Source organism: Brassica napus, chromosome C4, assembly GCF_020379485.1.
Source record: "Brassica napus cultivar Da-Ae chromosome C4, Da-Ae, whole genome shotgun sequence".
NCBI classification, from domain to species: domain Eukaryota; kingdom Viridiplantae; phylum Streptophyta; class Magnoliopsida; order Brassicales; family Brassicaceae; genus Brassica; species Brassica napus.
Genome location: NC_063447.1, coordinates 4,874,358 through 4,896,570, shown reverse-complemented (window position 1 = coordinate 4,896,570; position 22,213 = coordinate 4,874,358). Strand labels below are relative to the sequence as shown.

At 34.9% G+C, this 22,213-nt stretch overlaps 3 protein-coding genes across 3 annotated transcripts; 2 read left to right on the top strand and 1 right to left on the bottom strand.

Annotated features, from left to right (window-relative positions):
• Positions 1-152: 152 nt before the first annotated feature.
• LOC106390288 (methionine aminopeptidase 1A) lies at positions 153-3,345 on the bottom strand. Its single transcript, XM_048753392.1, has 16 exons — positions 3,166-3,345; positions 2,956-3,006; positions 2,684-2,869; positions 2,498-2,573; positions 2,227-2,274; positions 2,019-2,063; positions 1,837-1,936; positions 1,684-1,735; positions 1,561-1,602; positions 1,398-1,459; positions 1,201-1,299; positions 1,032-1,105; positions 859-928; positions 693-758; positions 508-596; positions 153-427 (listed from the first exon to the last, which is right to left on the bottom strand). Exons 1-16 carry the CDS (start codon positions 3,237-3,239, stop codon positions 350-352), a joined length of 1,212 nt encoding a protein of 403 aa, XP_048609349.1. The 5' UTR covers positions 3,240-3,345; the 3' UTR covers positions 153-349.
• A 3,345-nt stretch (positions 3,346-6,690) lies between these two features.
• Positions 6,691-8,903, top strand: LOC106392661 (replication protein A 70 kDa DNA-binding subunit B-like). The gene is made up of 10 exons (XM_013833463.1): positions 6,691-6,732; positions 6,825-6,936; positions 7,163-7,262; positions 7,356-7,480; positions 7,586-7,670; positions 7,756-7,885; positions 7,962-8,158; positions 8,252-8,375; positions 8,468-8,671; positions 8,757-8,903. Exons 1-10 carry the CDS (start codon positions 6,691-6,693, stop codon positions 8,901-8,903), a joined length of 1,266 nt encoding a protein of 421 aa, XP_013688917.1.
• A 10,790-nt stretch (positions 8,904-19,693) lies between these two features.
• LOC106391093 (probable pectinesterase/pectinesterase inhibitor 17) lies at positions 19,694-22,165 on the top strand. Its single transcript, XM_013831662.3, has 2 exons — positions 19,694-20,593; positions 21,271-22,165. Exons 1-2 carry the CDS (start codon positions 19,747-19,749, stop codon positions 21,954-21,956), a joined length of 1,533 nt encoding a protein of 510 aa, XP_013687116.1. The 5' UTR covers positions 19,694-19,746; the 3' UTR covers positions 21,957-22,165.
• The last annotated feature ends 48 nt before the right edge of the window (positions 22,166-22,213 follow it).

The following is a 22,213-nucleotide window of genomic DNA, read 5'->3' as shown; positions in this document are numbered from 1 at the left end:
TTATTACCTAATGAAAATATTATTTTTGAACTTTAAAACATATAGATCATTTATTATCCAAACCAAGAAAACCCAACCAATGAATATGGAAACAGAAAATAACCTTAATATCATGTCATTTCTCAAACTAAAATTTTCCTTAAGACATAAAATTTAAAAACTGTCTTTCCATTGTATAAATATAGGTAGGTTCCTTACATTTCAATCAAAACACTGGCGCAGTTTGTTTCTGCATAAAGTTACATAAACAAAAAACAAAGCAAATGTAACAACAACAAATGGTCTTCAATGGGCAAAAAGATGACACGCTATTATCCCAAAGTTTATGAACCAAACCATACACTTAAAATCACTTCTTAAGCCAAGGGAAAACGTCTGGTGATGAAGGAAGCCTCGCCGTTAGAACCTCAACACCCGTCTCCGTTACCTGCAAAAAGTTGCATATGATTAGCATTTGATCAAATAACAAACCTGTCTTTTTCTTTTAAGGGTTTTACAAGCTTTTACCAGGAGGGTATGCTCAAACTGAGCACTGCGTTTTCCATCTGCAGTAACTGCGGTCCATCCATCAGGCCATGTTCGATCCCGCCACAACCCTATCATGACAAATGCCCTTGCGCTTTAACTAGAGAACTCACTAGGTACTAAGTAGTACTTATAAACATCTAGCGAATATGAAAAACAAAACTCACCTGCGTTGATCATTGGCTCGATTGTGAAAGTCTGACCTGCTTTCATCACTCCAACTGCTTTGTTTCCTGGTTTTGGGGGTTAAGGACATTTACACTCTAATAAACTTACATTTCAGGTACTAAAATCTAACGTTCTTTGGATCTTCAACCAAAACACGAAGGATACTTGCATAGTGTGGAATGTTTGGGGCGCAATGGAAGAGATCCCCAATTCCATGACCACAATACGATCGTACCTGTAAAGACCATCACAAGTAAGTGTTGTTATCTAGACAGTAGATAAAAGTTCTACGAACAGGTCCTATCATACACACAAAAAAAGAGAGAGCTAGACTTTACCACTGATAACCCAGACATAGTAGCATGACGGTTGACTATCTCTCCAATTTCACGGAATCTAATTCCAGGTTTAACTGAAAAAAAAACATAGGAAAAGAAAAGCACAGAAACTATCAGCATATATTTGATATAAAATAACAGCTAAATTACCAACGCTAAGAACACTTGCCAATTGCAATGGCTTTCTCCAGGCACTCATATGTGCACTTAACCAGTTGACGTGATGCTTCGTCAACATTTCCAACAAAGTATGTCTCGTTAAGGTCACCTATCCACAAATCATTCTGTGAGAAAAGATATCTCTAATTCTCTATAGGTAACCAATTTCACAAAAAGATAATGAATGTTCATCAGGAGATAACATACCATGGCAACCTTTATAACAAACTGTTACATCAACATTTACTATATCTCCATCTTCTAGTTTCCTGAAGCAATCAAAGCACAACGAGTCATTAGAATTAAATGTCATGGGTCTTTTAAGCTATTTTGTCAGAAAGGCTCCGAAGATTCCAGTCAGCAAGTATACCTAGAATCCGGAATTCCATGACAAATCACTTCATTAACAGATCTGAAAGGGAACATTCAAAATGTACGCTTTAGGAAGTAGAACATGGTAGAGGAAAAATGGAGATGCATAGGAAGTACCTACGTGCAGCAAGATTTTGGGAAGAAGTAGTAGTTCAGGGGTGATGGATATCCTCCTGCCAGAGCAAAAGATTATATAATAAAAGTCACAGTGCTGCGCTGATGAAATTGAGCTATTGACTTCCCAGAGGATAAGATAACCTAAAAAAGTACAAACCTGCTGCGATTGTTGCTTCGTGAACCACTCGATCAATCTCATCAGTTGTCACACCAGGGCGAATCACCCTAGCTGCTGCATCCAATACCTCCCTAGCAATCTGATAGCAGAATCAAAAAAAATATCAGATAATGGTAATGAGAACAGCTGGTATTTAAGCAAAGAAAGAAAACAACACTAACTTTACAGGTCTCGCGCATTCTCTGAATTTGCTCCGGCGTTTTAATCTACAACGCAAGTATAAAACCTTGTTAGTTGTACGTGACAACAAATGAGTATCAAACGAAACCAAACAAAATATCAGCAAAGAGATACAATTGTTTGAGATCATAGCTCCGTATTCAAGACAACTTAATGAACATAACTTGACGTATTAAAAGAAACACTAACCTCAACAACATGCTGTAGATCGCTATTTGGTTCAATTTTCGGAGTCCCCTGGATGTGAAAAAAAAATGGAAGAAAACTTTTTAGCATCATATAACATGGGATAGTTGAAAACGATCAAGTCACTGCAAGCCAATCGAAATGTCACATAACATTAACACCTCATGTACAAGTGTTGAGACTAAGCAATTCGTAGCTAGATGATCACGGATCAAAGGTCCAACTTTGCTAGTGATAGAGTACTAGTGCAGGAGAAAAATAAATAGGGACTTACATCAATAGCCCAGTCAGGTTTCTCAATCTCAGCAGGCACAAAACGCTTGGGAGATATGAGATATTGCTTTAGGGGCCTACACAAACGCAACAAGAAGATATGATTTTTAACTTGTATCCCTCAGAGTCATATCCTATCTTGAAAGAGCACAGAAAAATAGAGAGAATGACACGGGATGAAACTAACCCTGTCCAATCAAAGTGTGGAAGCTTATGAGTTCTACCCTGCCCTCTCCTCACACAGTAGAGCCAACCTTGAGAAACTAGATCAGAGTTCTGATCACCGGGAAGGGAGTTAGCAATTGAAGACAGCTGAGCTTTCACGTGAACTGATTTGTGTGAGCTCCACGCTGCTTTGAAACAGTCTTGAGTGCTATTGATCAACAGTAATAACAAAAAAAAAAAAAAAATCAAAACTTTTGAATCATTAAGAAGGTTCTGAGGTTAGAGAAACATTACCAGAACGAAGCTCCTTCACGAGGAAGCTTCAATTCCACGCACTTAGGACACCTGTCAGCATTAGGGTTTAACACATTAGGATTCCATGATTGAATCAAATTGAACATCAGCATCCGATGATTCATGCTCTAAGCGATAGTCTTGAGCTAAACTAACATCAATTATGCAATTCAAATTCAAAGAAGGTGATGATGAAGGGTGATTACGTACTGAAGAAGCGCTGGCTTGTCGCACCGAGCACACGATAGAGTAGCGACGCTCGATGCATCTGATTCACCGGCCATCTCAGTTCCTTGTGGTGTCGTCGGTCTCAACGCTGGAGGGAGACGAAGAAAAAAAATCTAGGGTTTATCGAAGACTGCGAGGGAGTATTATTAGCATTCCGGAAACGGCGTCGTTACTTAGTTAAATCCATTACATGTTTTACCTTTTACCTTTTACCTTTTAACTCAAAGTTTTTCAACTGGTTTAACAAATAGGCCAAGTCCATTTAGTCTAGGTTTTAAAGGCCTTCAGTCCATGGCCGAGATTGACCCAAGCCCGAAGTCGACTACCAGCCACGAATATGGACTATTACAGCATCGCCGGTAAAGAGAAGTTCACACGGTTTCCAAGAAAAAAAAATTAATATAATAACCTGTTTTTATGAACCGGTATCACTTGAGTTTGCTGGGATGAACCTGTATCACTGTTCGTGGGTCCTACTAACACGTGGCGGCCCGCCATTGGTTGGTTTATTAATTTTTTTTTAAAAAAATCAAACGGAAAAAAAAATATAATAATCAAAAGTGGATTTTAGGAATAGAGATTCGGGGAGTTCACCAATGAGGGTGCTCTCATATTCACTGCAAGTAAAAACAATCGGTTAAAGAAAATATACAATGCATACGCGTTGCATGTATTATCTATCTCATGCATGCACCATGCTGCGGCTTGTCTATGCCTCGTTCATTTTTTTTGCTAAGAATGTTAATATCATTAACTAGTAATGAAAGAGATTACAAGTTGTGAAAACCTGAACCAAAGAGCTTCGAGAGCTAGTTTAGTTGTACAATCCGCGAAAAAAGTTAAAAAAGCTTGTAGAACATAATATGACTAATCTAGTGAACTAGATTAATGCTAAGACTAAAGATTTGTTGCTTTGCACTATACATTTGAAGAGTTGTAATGGCTGAACCACCTTAAGCTGGAACCTGCAAAAGGAATCATTAGGTCTCAAAGAAGACTGATAACCAGAGGGCTCCTTAGGCGGGAAGCTGCAATCGCATTAGCCGGAAGAGATGACCAAGCTCTGTATCAGCCCATACAACGCTACCGACTCCATGAATACCAATAACAGCAAGCCTTGAGAGACTCTTGAGCTTTACGGTGTGGAAGCAGGCGGTAGGGAAACGACATAAACCGGCCATAGACCAAGTCGGAAGACTCGACGAGACTCAAAGAAAGACAGCTAACATCTTTGGACAGCCATAAAACAATCAAATGATTTTAGGACAGTGAGAGGCAGAGCTCTCAAATCAGGCGAGAGCTACGGCGAAGGTGAGAGACTCCAGACGCCACGGCGGCTTAACTACGGGACAGCCCAAGATCCCTTGCCGATCTGCGAAGAAGAGGAGCTCACCGGAACCAAAACCACCATACGCACTGCTATGCCTCGTTCATGCTAGCTGGTAAATGTTACGGTAAACAATTTGTCTTTTGAAATTATATTCCTTGAAAACAATCAACATAATAAATTATCTTTGATTTTGGATGTTTTACTGATATCGAATTAAACAGTGTTCATTTTCGTAAATAAGAGCTAAAGTTGAATCAGCTGTAAAGTACAATCTATACTATTAAAAGAGAAGGAGTTTAAATAAGTCTACCTATGAAAGTCATTTTGGACCTTTTCCTTTTTTCATTTTTTGGTCTAACCATATCTATTATAACAGCATCTACGACCTTTGTAACCCAAATAATTCGAAAAGAATATTCTAAGTTGACATCTACTTTAAATTTCATTTTAATAAAATAGACTATTATCTAACCAGAAATCGCCATCTCATATCCTATATAACCCACCTCTCACAAACTCAAGAGCATCACATATATCACCAATATCAAAAACATAAAACCCGAGGCTCAGACCCAAGGAAACCAAAAAATGCTAAAGTGGTTCATATCCTGTTTTTTTAAGTCATTGCAATCCTCATCTCCCCCTCATGATAAGGTATTACATTTTTACATGGTTGAACTATGGGACTATGTGTTTAGAAATCGCGGCTAACATGTTTACTTTCATTATATATTCAGATCTCTTATTATGGTTTTCTTATATGTTTCAGCTCTCCACAAAACAAAAAGATTTGTCCACAACCTCAGAAAACAACAAGTTTATGGTTTGGATGGAAAATAACAAGGATATTATTGAAGTAGAAGATAATGATAATCCAGATTGCTGTGCCAAATGTAATTTTGTTTGGAATCCAATATCTCTTACCTGGGAAGCAAACATCGAGATTTGAAGAATATTCTAAATGTACTTTTCATTTGTTTTCTTATGAAGATTATATTATTAGTACGTGAGAGGAAAATGCATTTGTACTTTTCATTTGTTTTCTTATGAAGATTTACAATTTGATTTTGTCAAACAATAAAATATCACGAAACACAAAGGGGGATTTTATTTTGTCATAAATTTATATTAATAATAAAGGGGCATTAAAATTGCGGTTTGAAGCACGAAACACAACTCAATAAATGTGAAATCTGAATAACAAACGAATATACTAAATGGAAGCAAAACAACTACAATACTTCCTCTACAAGTTTATCATAAGTTTAGGAAGCAAAATAACTATAGAAATGACTTGCTTTTATCTCTTGCTTATATTTGAGTAGACAATTTATCATAAGTTTAGAAAGCAAAATAACTATAGAAGAATTAACAACTAAATAAATGTGAACTCTGAAAAACTAACGAATATGCTAAGTGAAAGCAAAATATCTTCATTACTTCCTCTACAAGTTTATTTATTATTGTCAACAACAAAAAATTTTAAAAGCTTAGATTTTATTCCTATAAATACGGTAACTAGCATTTATTTACATTGATACGAAATGATCACGAAGAGAAAAATAAATATGCTAAGTGTATATATTCGAAGATTTTTTTGAATATTGATCACGTTTAAGAATCAATAGTGATTTTGTAAACAAAAAAATCAATAGTATATATTCTCAATCCCGTAATTACCTAAACCAAAAATCTTAATTCCTTCCTCCACAGGATATTATTGATTAATATCACGTTTAAATAATCATTATTAAGAATCAATGATATTATTCTCAATCACGTAATTACCTTAACCAATATTCTAAATTCTTTCCTCTACACGTTTATTTATTACGGCTAACTACACAATTTACCTAAAATCTATCAACCAAAATAACTAATTGATGCTTGCTTAGATTTTATTCCTTAAAATAAGATAACCAATTTGATTACAAAATATTCAATTATGGTTGATCGACTATAAACCCCTCTTATATTATAAATACAATCTTACTCTCAACCCTTTAACATCCATCTTTATCAAAATCAAACTCAAACTCCTCACAAGAAAAGAAAAAACGATTCAGAAAATCATGGTTAACAATATGCAGATTACCTTCTTGAACGATATCAAACCACGTTTTACATCTTATCGGGTACAAGTCAAAGTTCTGCATTCATGGAGACAATGAACTAAAATGGCTGGTGACTCACTCGAATTAGTCCTTTCTGATGCTCATGTAAGTGTGTTATTCTTTATATGTTTTTGTTATTTTCAAGATTTTTGTCTATATTCTAATCAACGTAAATTTTGAATCTATGGTATTTTTAGGGTACAAAAATTCATGCATCGTGTAAGAAGACTTACATGGATGAGTTGGCTACGAAAGTTCCTGTTGGAGAGTGGATCAACATTGATAACTTCAGTTTGACGAATGCTCCCCGTACATTTCGAACCTTTGAAAATGAATTTCCTTCACAACATGGACATCTCGGAGTCAACTCTCCGGATTGATGATAATTTTCTGGATTTGGTTGATTTTGAAACCATACTAACTGGCAAGCATAATACGAACATCCTTATTGGTAATTCATTTTCGATATATTTAAAGTTTTGATTATATTAGCAAAGTTTGATAGATAATCATATGCATTGTGTTTTTTTTTCAGATTTAATTGGACAGATTTTGGACTTGGGTGATCTTGATACAGTTCATTGTACTGGAGGAAAAGAAAGGAAAAAGTTGGAGTTTACACTTAGAGACATTAAGTGAGTGAATTCAACACCACCTTTGGATTTTGACCCGTTTTTAAGATATATAAGCTCTAATTAGTTGTCTTTTTTTTTTGTTTGTAAATAAAGTGATCTAAGGTTGCCTTGCTGCTTTTGGGGAACATATGCTGAGAATGTTTACAATGCTTGCCAAGAAGCTGAAGATGGGTTTATTGTATGCCTTCTAAGATTCGCTAAGATTGGTCATTTTAGAGGTATCAATACTATAAAAATAATGTCCTATAAATCAGATTATATCCTATATTCACGTTTTTTTTTGTTTTGTGACAAATAACATTCAAATTGTTCAACAATGATAGGAGAAGTCCAAATCTCAAATGCTTATGATTCAAGTAAAATCTTCATCAATCCAGACATACAGGAAGCACAAGCATTTAGAAAAATGTGATTTGTCATTCCTGATCTATATTTTTCTAATATATTTATTGAAAACGTAATGTATATTACTTACAAATACGATTTTTTTCAGTGATTCTGGTGACAGTCTAGCCATCACCATATCCGATTCAGGCGATAACAAATTGGATAAAAAATTGGTCAGCCACAAGTGGATGCAATGCCAGGAGAAAAATCTTGCAGAGTTGGTTGAATCTACTGAGGTAATATTATATATAATATTATATATTTGGTATTAAGAATTAGTAATCTGATGCCTAATTTTGAATTTTCGTGAAGTTTGAACCATGCAGAGTTATTGCAACTATATGTGACATTGATACCGATTGGGGTTGGTATTTTTTTGGTTGCTTCGATTGCAACAAGAAGGTTTTTCAAGAGTCAAAAACTGTCAAGAGAGTGAACGGTAAAGATGTACTGAAATATGTGTGGTGGTGTGAGACATGCAAAAAATTGGTGTATTCTGTAAAACCACAGTGAGTTCAGAAAATAATTTAATATTTATCACTCTTGCTGTTTTTTTAACCATATTGAATGCTGAGAATTTGATTTTGATTTTGGCTTTACAGATTTAAAATTCATTTGATGGTTAAAGATGACACTGGTGAATCATCTTTTATGTTGTTGGATTCGATTGCTAAAGTGATTGTTCCTCAATCTGCTGAATACCTACTTAATGGTTCATTAGATGAAGTAAGCCAATTTCTTTATTATATTGACAATCGGCATGTTAAAGATGACATTTCTTTGTAAAATATTACTAAGTTAAATTTCGGTTCATACAGCTAGAAGAAGATGCTGATTTTCCTGATGCAATTACAACTTTGATTGGTCAAACATTTACATTTGGAGTTTACGTTGAAAAGGACAATGCATCTGCTGAAGGGGTATGCTACAAAGTTGGTAAGGTTTGGAAAGATCTAAAGTTACTAAAAATTGTTGACAACTCAGAATCTGGTTCTGCTCCTTCCAGCAGTTTTGTGTCTGAGGTCAGACATGTTTATGACCCTATGTTCTTTGACTATTTGGTTGAACATGTTATACTTATATCACTATAATGATTTTGACATGTAGGCACCGCTTTTGCTACAAGACAATGAACCTAATGAAGCTGCATCTACTCCTTCCAAACGCAAGAATGAAGAAAACAAAGACACGCCTGATAAGACATCTACTTCGAAAAAGCTATGCACTAAAGTGATTAAGAAGGAGAAGAAGTGATGGAGCAAAAGAAGATGGCTTTGTTGTTTAAGTTTCAGCATATGTTCTTAGAATAAAATAAAAAGTGTTGTTTTCTGGTTTTCCATTTTATTTTTGTTTCATTTTGGATTTAAAATAATAAGAGCTTTTCATTCATGAAGTATAATTTTCAAAATAATAAACATGGCAGAAGTGGATTTAAAATATAGGTGCTATTTGGGTTTCGATCCATGGTAAAGTACATATTTTTCTGGACCCGCGGATCCTTGTTCGAGTCCGGATCCTACCCGAGGGTTGATTAGTACCCGAAGTACTTGAAATGTTTTGTGTAAATTAGGTATATTTGGATATTTTGAGGTATTACATATACTTTTTAATTTTGGGTTCATTTTTCCGATTACGGGTTTCGGGCAAAATTCCATATTTAAAAAACATATTTCGGGTATTGAAAAAATTTCGGTATTTTTCGGTTCCTCTGGTCAGATTTTAGGTAAATTTATGGGTCTTTTAGGTATTTAAATATTTTTTTGTATTTGTTTGAGTTTTCAGGTTTTTTGGTGTTTTGGTATTTTTTAGGTTTTCGGGTACTTCAAATTTTTCGGGTCTTAAATACCCAAACCAATCCATTCCCATTTTTTAACACATCCAGTCCCGTTACATATCCAAAAATTATAGGTGTTTTACAGGTATTTGAATTATGAACCCGAACATATCGGAACCCGAAAGAACCGACCTGGACACATACCAGAAATTTTCAAATACCTAGTTATGTCCAGATTTTTAGGATCAGAAGAACTCAGACCCGAAAGAAACCGATTTGTACCCGACTCGAATGCCCTAACCTACTCTTTGATTATTTTTGTGTGCATTTTATAAGACCTTAAGATTTATTTAGCAGATTTTTTGGCTAATTTAATAGTATAGATTTGTAAGGTTTTTAATAATTTTTAAATTTATCTTAAATAACATTTTTTATTATAATTTTTTTATAGAGAATAATTTAATGTAAAATATATAATTTTGTTTTTAACAGGTGGTTACTTAAGTTTTTTTTATTAAATTTGATTTTGTAAAATATTTGGAACTATATAATGTAAGATGACATAGTATAATATAACGTATGATATATGTTAACTTTTAAATAAGTTTCAAAATATATTAATTGGTTTAGAAGTCGATAGTATAGGAATGATATTGTTTTGGTTCGTGGGTTAGTCAACCAAAATAGTTGTATTGTTAGCAAATTGTCCAAGTAAGATTACCATAATATTTGATAAATAATATGGTTAACTCACTAAAGGAAAGGAGTAAATGTTGGTATATACGGTGTAATGTTATAGACTAACATTTTGTTACAAAAATATAAGGTAAGACCAAAAAAATAGGTAAGTCTAGTGAAAGAGTCCAAACAACCTTTTATAAGTAGATTTTTTAGAACTCCTTCCCTTTTAATAGTACATACCTTTCCCGCCACGATCACTCTTCCGATTCTTGGAGTTCTTACGAGACGTCACTGCAGTGTCGTCCTTCTCCCAATGGACTATCAGCTGCTCCCACACTGTCCCGTTGATGTACTGTGGCCTCTTGTTCTTCTGCCATACTGTCTTCCAAGCGTTGATCTGCTTTGTATAAGAGTCTGTGGTCTTTTCGTTGAATTTCTGACGGACTGTTTCCGTGAGACCGGACTCCCAAGTGAACTCTTGGTACAAAACACACATAATTTAATTAGTAGATATACATAAAAAAAATTGAAAAATGCTTTAAAAAAAACTGAAGAGTTACCGCAAACTGACGAAACCACAACTCCCGGTCCTCGTGAGGAATCACACTCCACTTCGAATATCCAGTATGGAGCATGGAATACATCATATTGTTGATGCTCCTGCTAATGCTATTGCTCGACTTGTCGAACCTTTAAAAAAAATGCATGTTAGAAAGTTAATTAATGGAAAAACACTACAAATAAAATAAAAATACTAACCAAGTTGTATGTCCCGGTCGTGGGTTGGGATGGAGAACCGGGAGATGCTCTCGACCTGGTTGTTGAACCAATTGTTGAACTGACATGACCCACGGATCTTCCTGAGCAGCTGGAGCGGGAACATATGGAGCGGGAGCGGGAACATATGCGGGAACCAAATTTTGTTCGAGAGATGATCCCGATGGACGGGAACTGCTAGCCGAACTACCTCGGCCGCCACGGGGTGCAGAACGACGGGATGCGGAATGGCGTGCTTCCTCGGACCTAAAAAATAAATGTTAATACATCAAAAGATTGTTAAATATATTAAAAAATGATTTTCTATTTAAAATGTTTTAATTTATATATTTAAATCTAAAAATGATATATATATATATATATATGTATGTATAAAAAAATTATAAATGTTTTAAATAACTATAAATATAGAAAATGTTGTTAAATATATTAAAAATTATTTTTACATCTAAAATGATATATATATATATATATATGTATGTATAAAAAATTATAAATATTTTAAAAATGTTTATAAATATAGAACAGGTTGTTAAATATATAAAAAATCTATATACGTTTTTATCTATATAAAAAAATATAAAATCGTTTTTCCTATAAAAAAAATATTTATAAAACGTTTATAAATATAGAAAAGGTTGTTAAATATATATAAAACTTTTAAAAAACGTTTTATTATATATAATATATTAAAAATACAAAAACAATTTTAAAAATACAAAAATGTTTTCAATCCAAAAAAAATCCAAACAACAATCCTAACTAATAGATCCTAAACTATCCATTCAATCTTAAAGTTTTCAATCAAACAACCTTAAATCCTAAGATCTAACTTCCTAAACCCTAATAAATTGAAATACACAAAGGTTTTATAGAATCTTACATGATTTGTGGATTGGGGAAGAGATCTGACGGTGGGAAGAGGAATCTCCGGAGATGGGAGCTCGCAAATCGCCAGAGTCGCCGTCAAAGAGAGAGAAATCAGAGAGATTTAGAGAGAGAGGTGGAAATGACGAAGAAGGAAGTGTCTAGGGTTTTTATCTTTAATGATTCCGACGGACACGTATCCGTCGGAATTTCGTCAGAATCATTAAATATATACCAATTGGCAGTTCGCGAAAATTTTCACGCGGTTTATTTTTCCCGGGTAATTTGATATTCCGACGGATTTTCGACGGAATTAGTAATTTCGTCGGAATTTCGTCGGATATTAAATCCGTCGGAAAGTCGTCGGTATTTTCCGACGGATTACTGACGAGTTTTTCCTACGAAATCCGACGACGTAGTGTTTAGGGGTTGAACACAAGTTTCTAAATGCAAAATCCAAATCTCTGATAATATATATAGTATTTTCATAAAGATTTAACTATAAAAATGTTTACATAACACGATTTTACACAAAAACATTTTTGTAGTATAAGATTAGATGAATATGATTGTATAAGTATATGAGTGTTATGATGAGATGTTATGAAAACCATGATATACATACATAAATATTTTAATGAGTTGTTATATTTGAACGGTTACGATCTAATACTATACTAAACACTTATTATGTGTTATTTTCATAGTTTCGGTATCCAAATTTATATATATTTTGATATGAAATTTTTTAAAAACATAAGTCCTCGGAAATACCTCGGAATATACTGAGGAAATTCCGACGAACTTGTCCACTTAGAATAAAACCATATTTCGTCGTTATGTCGTCGGTATATAGTGACGGAATACCGACGGAGTTGTTTTTTTTTTAAAAAAAACAACTTATGTAATTACAACAACTAATAATACAAGTCAAATAATAAGAATTTCTAATCATAATCTTCAGAATCTTCAGAATCTTCATCAAACTCCTCAACCTCAGCTTCGTCCTCTGAATGTACAACAGCATCAAGTCCAAACTCGGTAAAATTCTCAACGAGTTCAACATCTGTCAAATCTTCAACTGCACTCAAGTTGCTGGTAGAGTCTGGTTGTAATGGTTCATTATCAGAAGTTCCATCCACTCGTCCTCTTGGGTTGATTTGCGTTACAGTGACCCATGGATCGTCTCTGTACGTCACCCGAGGGTAACTGATGTAGCACACCTATCAATTATACAAGGTATTAGTAAAATATAAACCATTAATTATGAATAAATTGACATACCTGATCAGCTTGCGAAGCAAGAATGAAGGGATCATAATATTGAAGTTTCCACCGCGAATGAACCGATGTAACACCAAACTCATCAGTCTTCACTCCTCTATCTGGGGTGGTGTCATACCAATCACAATAGAATACTACACACCGCAATCCAACCATACCAGGAAACTGGAATTCCAATATTTCTTCTATGTTGCCGTAGTAGACATCGTCACCGGAATAAGACGAAACACCATCATCATATGTTGTCCTAGAATGACCTTTCCTTGTGAATGCATATCCTTGCGTACAATATTTTGGATATGATTTGACCAGATAGTTTGGTCCCCGCACAAATTCGCGTATCAAATCATCGAACACAAAATCTCTGGCCAAACCATCATTCACCTATAAATTAAAAACATATATATATGAGTGAAAAGTTAATTACTTTATATTAAATATAAACTAATCATATGCATAGGATAATATGATAAATGACTCACATAACTAAGAAGCCATGCAGCAAATCCGTTATGTCTGAGTTGTTGAAGCTCATCTTTTGTCGCATGCATGATCATGTACCATCTACGCAGTACCTACACCATAATCTATATTCGTTCTAGGTTCTTCTAACCTAATATCAGGCTGAGGTTCGCTAACAAGCTGAGGTTCGCTAGTACTACCATATTCATAACCAGTTTCCCCATGAAGATACCAAACTTTATAATTACGTGAAAATCCTCTCATATACAAATGAGTCCAAACATCAAATTCTCTTATAATTCTATTATTATTGCAAGTAGAGCAGAGACATCTTAACATACCGGTTTTTGCATTTGGTTGCTGTTCAACAAGCTTCATGAATTCTCCAATCCCTTGAACGTATTCTTCCGTAAGTAAATTGGTGTTGGGATCCATATGAGGTTTATCCATCCACAAACGATAATAAACTCCTAAAGACATGATTTTCTCGGAATTGTTGTGATTAGAGAGAGTGAAGAGAGAATGAGGAGTGAATGAGTTGAATGAGGAGAGGTTGTATTTATAGGAAATTGCTTACGGCAGTCCGACGACATTCCGACGGAATTCTGACGACCCTAACGGTCATATCCGTCGGAATTCCGTCGGTATTTTCCTATCTCAACGGCTATAAAACGGTCATATGTATTTGTCGGCAATGGTCAAAAGGTTCGTCAGAAATTTAACGGTCATATCCGTCGGAATTCCGTCGGTATTTTTCTATCTCAACGGCTATAAAACAGTCTTTTTTTTTTGTCGGCAACGGTCAAAAGGTTCGTCAGAAATTCGTCGGTATATACCGACGAACTTCCGACAACAGCGACGGTTATATTATTGATCGCAATGTCGTCGGAAAATCGTCGGTATATACCGATGAATTTCCGACGAACGTAACGGTTATATATTTAATCGGAATGTCGTCGGAATTGCATCGGTATATACCGACGCACACCCTTTGGTCGGAAAGTCGTCGGTATATTCCGATGAATTTCCGACGAAGTAGTATTTTTTGTTTTCGTCGGAATACCGTCGGAAAATCGTCAAATGTGTCCGACGACTTTGTTGTCCGTCGAAACGTCCGTCGGAATATAGCATGTTTTCTTGTAGTGTATGTATCCAACATTTATAACTGATCATTAATTCGTTTAGCAGATTCATTAAATCCAGCCACCACTAACCTACACAATCTGAAATAATTAAGATCGATGACAAAAAAAAAGACAGCCAAACAGAGTCTTTGCGGGCCTCAAACGAAAACGTGAATTATAAGAAATCAGTACCTTATATTAAACTTATTGTGTCAAACCGAATCTTCCATTTTAATAATTACTAATATGATAGATTTCAATTTAATATTCGTACGTCCTTTTGATAACGAGGTTTTAACGATCTTCAGTCTTTTTTTTTTGTCATCTAGTAGATTAATATGTAAACTAAAAACGTCAATTACACCAAGCCGGCAAGGAAAAAACCTTCCGGAGCCAACAGCCAGCGTAGTAAACATTACTACCCGGAGCCAAAGATGAAAAACTAGAGAACAACTTACGATAAATAGGACTAGAAAGGAACAAGATCCCTGAAACTTTGTGGAGGTATAACAATTATCAATATGGAGAAGCAATTCGAGAAAGGAAGCCGGAATGAACGAGAAAGCGTTGAAGGTTGATATTATTGGGGTGATAGAAAGCTCTATGAACGATCTTCAGTCTATTATCGCAACATCTGCTTCTATTCTTTTTCTTTTGCGTGAGAATTTGAAAAAACTAGTTTGTTTTATATTCATATTAAGATATAATTGATACATATGATATAGAACTTATATGTGCACTTGAGAGTACGTACCTGTATTGATGTGTCCCTATGGATGTAGAGAACCAAAAAACGGTCCCTCTTAAGGTGAGAAATGTCGTCAAACGATAATTGTTTTTAATATTTTGTCAGCAATGATGTAATTTTGTCAAAATAGTATTTTCATATAGTACTCAATTTGGTGATTACCTCTTCATTCAAACATTATTTTAAAAAAATTAAAGAAACAAATTCTCTATGGATAATCTTTGAAAAGACTAATTAACGTCCACCGGTCAATTGACTTCGTTCTTTCACCGACAGCTGAAAAATAAAAGACGTGAACATTTTTTTTTTGAAAAAGGGTTTGAAAGACATGAACACTGAGGTCGTTAACAATAAACTAAGGAACGTGCTGTGTTCCCAGTGCTTAAAAGTCAATTTAGACTCGATGATAATGTTGGTAATCTACCCATAGATCGAGACATGTCTACGTTTATCTGCTAGTTTTGCAACCTCGTTTCTTCAGTCGATGGTACGTGTAACGCCGACTTGTTTTGAACGGCGACGTTTCAAGAATCCAGAGCTTGAATAATACTACCAAATAATAAGTAAACCTTTGAACAAAAGTCTAACTTTTGCACAATAATTCTTTTTGGATTACAATATCAAGTCAAAAAAAAAGAGTCTAATTAAGTGAGCACAAGGAATGTAAAAACATATGCTTTGTGTAAAAGATTTTGTAAATGTATTATGTATATGTTTCTATTCCGATGCTGGAGCTTAATTCTTGTGCAGGCTATCTCGGAACACAATCTATATTGTATACAGAAACATTAATTAGGCCTTACCTTGCTTCATTCATTGTTTTTGTGTACCATATAGTCTCAATCATAGTTTCAGGATTAACGTATGACTAGCCCCAACGACGATCGTGTTGGCGCCTTTCTAATTATTGGTTTAATTTTGATATATGTTTTAGTCTTTACATATTTTAAACTCATTAAACCTAATTAAAAAACGCAAGTGGTGTTTTTTTTTTCTAACGCAAGTGGTATTACTTTAGTCGTCAGTTTTCAGTTTTTAATTATTCATTCGAATATTGAACGTTTCTTTAGTAGGATTAAACATATATAGCTGTGCAATATTTGCATGCAAACCAATTTCTTCAACAACTTAATAATCAGATTTTGAATAGATAAGATCAATAATATATTTTGGCTTTTAATATAGATGACCAACCTACCATCGCTATAGTATTACGTATTCTCAATTTCTTTAATTCTGAAGAAACCAGTGTTTTTAAAATTGGACCGAAAGCTGAACTGGATAATTTTTGGGTCACGGTTCAATATGGTTCGACTAGGTCAAACCTGGTTCAATAATCTGGTTTAATATGTTTTTAGTACATAAATCTAAAAGTAATGTTAGTAAATATGATACATAATTAAAGTATAAATGAATTTCGAACATAAAACATTATAAATATAAACTAGTTTTATGTTTAAATAGATGGTATATAGATTTTTGATAATTTAAGTAGTTTTTATCAGTTTAATAATTTTGAGATCCAATCCGGCTACGTGATCGGTTCATGGTCGAATTAATTTTAGAACCAATCCGGTTATGTAACCGGTTCATGGTCGAACCCGGTTCAACCATCGGGTCGGTCCGGTTTTAAAAACACCGGAAGAAACCAAATATATAGTTATAGAACTAATCCGCTGTGATTAATTAGATTAAATTTTGGTCGTGTTCAGTCATGATGCTAACATGGATCATGATCACTCAAAATTATATCTATATATATTTAGTTTTATCTAACATGACTTGGTTGCATTATGTAACTTACATACACGTACGTCGATTCTAATATATAACATGACTTGGTTTCAAGAATTGCTTACTTAAAATTATTATAGTTTACAGGGGAACAACGCACGTGAACACATAATAAGCTTAAGCAAGTTACAGCATGATTAATGGGGTTATTAGGGTGGAGTTCTTATCATAATATAAAAAACCGTCTCTTAACTTCTAACTAAAAAAACTAAGAACCGGCTCTTAAATATCTTGTTTAAAAGCCGATTCTTAGTTTTTTTAGTTAAAAGTTAAGAGACGGTTTCTTATATTCCGCTAAGAATCCCACCCTAAGAACCTCCCATTAATCATGCTCTAGAGCATCTTTATCCCTGATTGGGTTTCTAAGGTTTAAAAAAAAAATTAAAATTAAAAAGCAAACCAATCGCGGGCCGCCACGAGTCAGTGGGGCCTATGAACAGTGTAAGAAACTCACTAAAATCGGTTCTTAATTAGTAGTTTTTGTAACCGATCCTTAAGGGTTTTGTGGGGGTCTACGCACTAAGAACCTCGCTAAGGACCCCGAATAAACATGCTCTTAGGCCATGATTATTGCAGGATTTAAAAGGGTTTCTTAACCAAAACTAGTGGCGGGCCCCACCGAAAATTATAAAAACCGGTGACAAAAACAACAAAATGAGGATCGATCGTTATGGGATTTTTGCACTGTTTGCGGGCCCCACCGACACGTGGCGGCCTGCAATTGGTTCGCCTTTTAATTATTTTTTTTTTATCAGACAAAAAGAAAAAAATTTAAGAAACCATAAGAGGTTATAGGGTTAATGATGGGGTTATACGGTTAATGATGTTCTTAGAGCATCATTGTCGAGGATTTCTTAAGGCGGAGTTCTTAGAAAAATATAAGAAATTGTTTTTAATTTTTAACTAAAAAGTTAATAAACTTCTTAAGGTACTACCTTAAAAAACAATTTTTTAACTTTTTAGTTAAAAATTAAGAAACAGTTTCTTATATTTCCCTAAGAACCATGTTCTAAGAAACCCTGGATAATGAGACCATGATTAACCTGGGTTCTTAGGGTGGGGTTCTTAACTTTGGCTAAGAAACGTTTCTTAGCTTTTAACTAAGAAAAGCTAAGAACCGTCTCTCAAATAAGAGATATAAGGTCATCTTTAACGTAGTGCATAAGTGGGGTTCTTAGTGCATGGGCTCCACAAAAATGCTAAAAACCGGTTACAAAAGTGGTCAAATAAAAACCGATTTAAGTGGGTTCCTTGCACTGTTCGCGGACCCCACTGACACGTGGTGGCCCGCGATTGGTTCGCTTTTTAATTATTATTTTTTTTAATCAGACAAAAAAAAAATTAAGAACCCCAAATGGGTTTATGGGATAATCATGCTATAAGAGCCGGTTCTTAGCCGAAAAGTGTAAAAAAAATAAAAAAAATAAAACAAAAAATGTCAAATCATGAGTTAAAAACCTCAAATTAAGAGTCTGGGTTAATCATGTCTGATGCTCTTAGGCCACCATTAACCGGGGTGCTTACCCCGGTTCTTAACCTTTTTAAAAAAAAATAAAAAAATGGAAGCAGCAGCGCTTAAACAAGCGCAGTAAGTGTCGGTTGTTTCCACTGTTCACAGACCCCACTGACACGTGGCGAACCGCGATTGGTTCATTTTTATTTTCTTTTTAATCAGACAAAACCTAAAAAAATATATAAATATAAATAATTAATCACGCCATTTGGGGTGCTAGGTTAATTATGTCCTAAGACCCCTTAAAAAAAGTACATGGAAAGGTATATATCTCTTTATACACTTTATTTTTGGTCAGGTATTTCAAAAGAATTGTGCAACTGGCTGATAGCCATATACAACGGCAAGCGAGTCGTATATGTACTTCGAAAGAAAGTGGTGAGAAGTTTAATTTGAAGTTTACGCGAAGTCGATTAGTCTTCGAGGATAGCGATTACACTGTCTCTGCCTACCTGCATAAAAATTTTCATCCTTAGTAATTGTTACAACTATATACATAAATCAAACTAATCATGTAGAGAGGCATGACTTTAAATGTATATTATCTTCTTTTGTTTAATGAGATAAGCTCCAATATACGCGTATATGCAATAATGTTATTGAGTTTATACCTAAAATTTGATCAATAATAAACTACTTACGACCTACTGATTAATACACCTATTACTACTAGCATGCTATCGCATTTAAGTTGTTTTAATATACATATAAAATTCGATATTCGTGGACTAACTGGTTTATTTTTCTGATTTCAATTAATTTCAAATAAAACTGTCACCTACTCAAATTAGAGCTTATTGGTTATTAATATTATACACGTCAAAGAAAGATAGCCCAAACCAGATAAATAAATTTCAACATAGAGAATATATGTTGGTTACCAATCAATTGGTTGGCACATAGATTAATATATGCATTTTTTGCTTCAACTACAATGAAATTGCATATATTATCATATTTCAATTATTTATTTAACAAAAGCATATAGTCATTCATGCATCTATATAAACCCATCGATTCAACAATCAGTCTCATCATCCCATTACCTTTAAACACAAACTTCAGGCCTTATAATGGCTTTTCGAGTTTATATTCTAACATTTATGTTCTTTTGCATTTTCGTGGCATCTACCGTTTCCGGGTACAACTCAAAAGACGTGAAAGCATGGTGCAGCCAAACTCCAAACCCTAAACCATGTGAATATTTCTTAACCCACAACTCAGGTCAAAAGCCCATAAAATCCGAGTCCGAGTTTCTCAAAATCTCAATGAAACTAGCTCTAGAGCGAGCCATCCTCGCCAAAAGCCACACGTCTACACTAGGACCAAAGTGCCGTGACACACGTGAAAAAGCTGCATGGGAAGATTGTCTCAAACTCTACGACGTCACCGTCTCTAAAATCAACGAGACCATGGACCCAAACGTGAAGTGCTCGAGAACCGACGCGCAAACATGGCTAAGCACGGCTCTAACCAATCTCGACACTTGCCGAGCAGGGTTCTTAGAGCTAGGTGTTACCGATATCGTCCTTCCTCTGACGTCAAACAACGTCTCAAATCTTATATGCAACACACTCGCCATTAACAAAGTTCCTTTCAACTACACCCCACCCGAGAAAGACGGGTTCCCTTCGTGGGTCAAACCCGGTGACCGGAAGCTTTTGCAAAGCTCGACACCAAGAGATAACGCGGTTGTGGCTAAAGACGGTTCGGGTAATTTCAGGACGATTAAAGACGCGGTAAACGCTGCTTCGGGGAGTGGTAGGTTCGTGATATATGTGAAACAAGGCGTTTACAGTGAGAATCTTGAGATTCGAAAAAAGAATGTTATGTTGAGAGGTGATGGTAAAGGGAGAACGATTATTACCGGAAGCAGAAGTGTTGGAGGAGGATCAACCACGTTTAATTCAGCAACTGTCGGTACGTATGATGACAAAACAAAAAAAATGATTGATTAACAAAAAAAAAACCATTACTATTAATTATTTTCATGAGATATAAATAAAATAGGCCATAATTAGCTTGCCATGCATGAACACAACAAACTAAATTGAAACTGAAACTGCTTTGTGATTCAAGATTTTATATGTGATCTATACTTCTCATTGGTATAGTTTTTAGCAAAATAAAATAATATACAAATCTATGAAAAGTCTATAAAGTCAAATCATTTTATTTTAATGATGCTCGTGGATCTACAAGTATACGCAATCCTCTATTATTAGTACACAATAATTTACAACGTTATTACCGTGAAGTAAGCAAACAAGAATATTATATGATTTGAATGTTGACAATCCACGAAACGCAGATAGTCTATACCAAATGTAAATTTAAATTATACAATTGCGTTTATGCTTGATTGATCCTATTTCAATTTTAAAAATATATAATTTGTCATTTCACAGATTTGAAAGTTAAATTTAATTATTTATATTATTGACTTTGTATTTTCGTTCTTGTTTTTCTTATACTTAAATTTTACCAGCATGCCATATATGTTATGTTATGATAGTCTATTTGGTTACATGATAATTCAACGGGTTGTAAAATTAAAAGTAGTTTTTTTTTCTTACCTTTTCCTTACATAATCGCAGCGGCGGTCGGAGACGGCTTTATGGCACGTGGAATAACGTTTAGAAACACGGCGGGTGCAAGCAATGAGCAAGCGGTAGCTCTAAGATCCGGATCGGATCTATCCGTTTTCTACCAATGCAGCTTTGAGGGTTACCAAGACACACTCTACGTTCACTCCAACCGCCAATTTTACCGTGACTGTGACGTTTACGGAACTGTCGATTTTATCTTCGGAAACGCAGCTGCCGTTCTTCAAAACTGCAACATTTTCGCACGTCGTCCACGTAGTAAGACCAACACAATCACCGCCCAAGGAAGATCCGACCGGAACCAAAACACGGGCATTATTATCCACAACTCCCGGGTCACAGCAGCTTCGGATCTCCGACCCATTTTGGGATCCACCAAAACTTATTTAGGTAGACCATGGAGACAATATTCGAGGACTGTATTCATGAAGACTTCTCTCGATAGCCTGATTGATCCACGTGGATGGCTTGAGTGGAATGGTAACTTCGCTTTGAGCACTCTGTTTTATGCAGAGTTTCAGAATACGGGTCCGGGTGCTTCCACTTCAGGTCGGGTCAAATGGCCTGGATTTCGGGTCCTTCGTTCTGCCTCAGAGGCTTCAAGGTTCACTGTTGGTAGTTTTATTGCTGGTAGCTCTTGGATCCCATCGAGCGTGCCGTTTACTTCTGGTCTCTAAAAGAATATATCTGATTGAATATTAAATCATATATGATGATGCAACGTCGTATTTACAGAGAAAAGTATTGTTTCTGACAATATAAAAATTGGAAATTCCTGTATAATTATATAGTAGTTTCATGTAACTTCGTTTTATTCTTTAAATATATTGTATTCTGTATGTCTGAAATATTTACCATATGATCAAAATCTAAGGAATCTTCAATCTTCGTTTACTTCGTATAGTGCACTTGGCTGACAATGATTTTTTCGTGT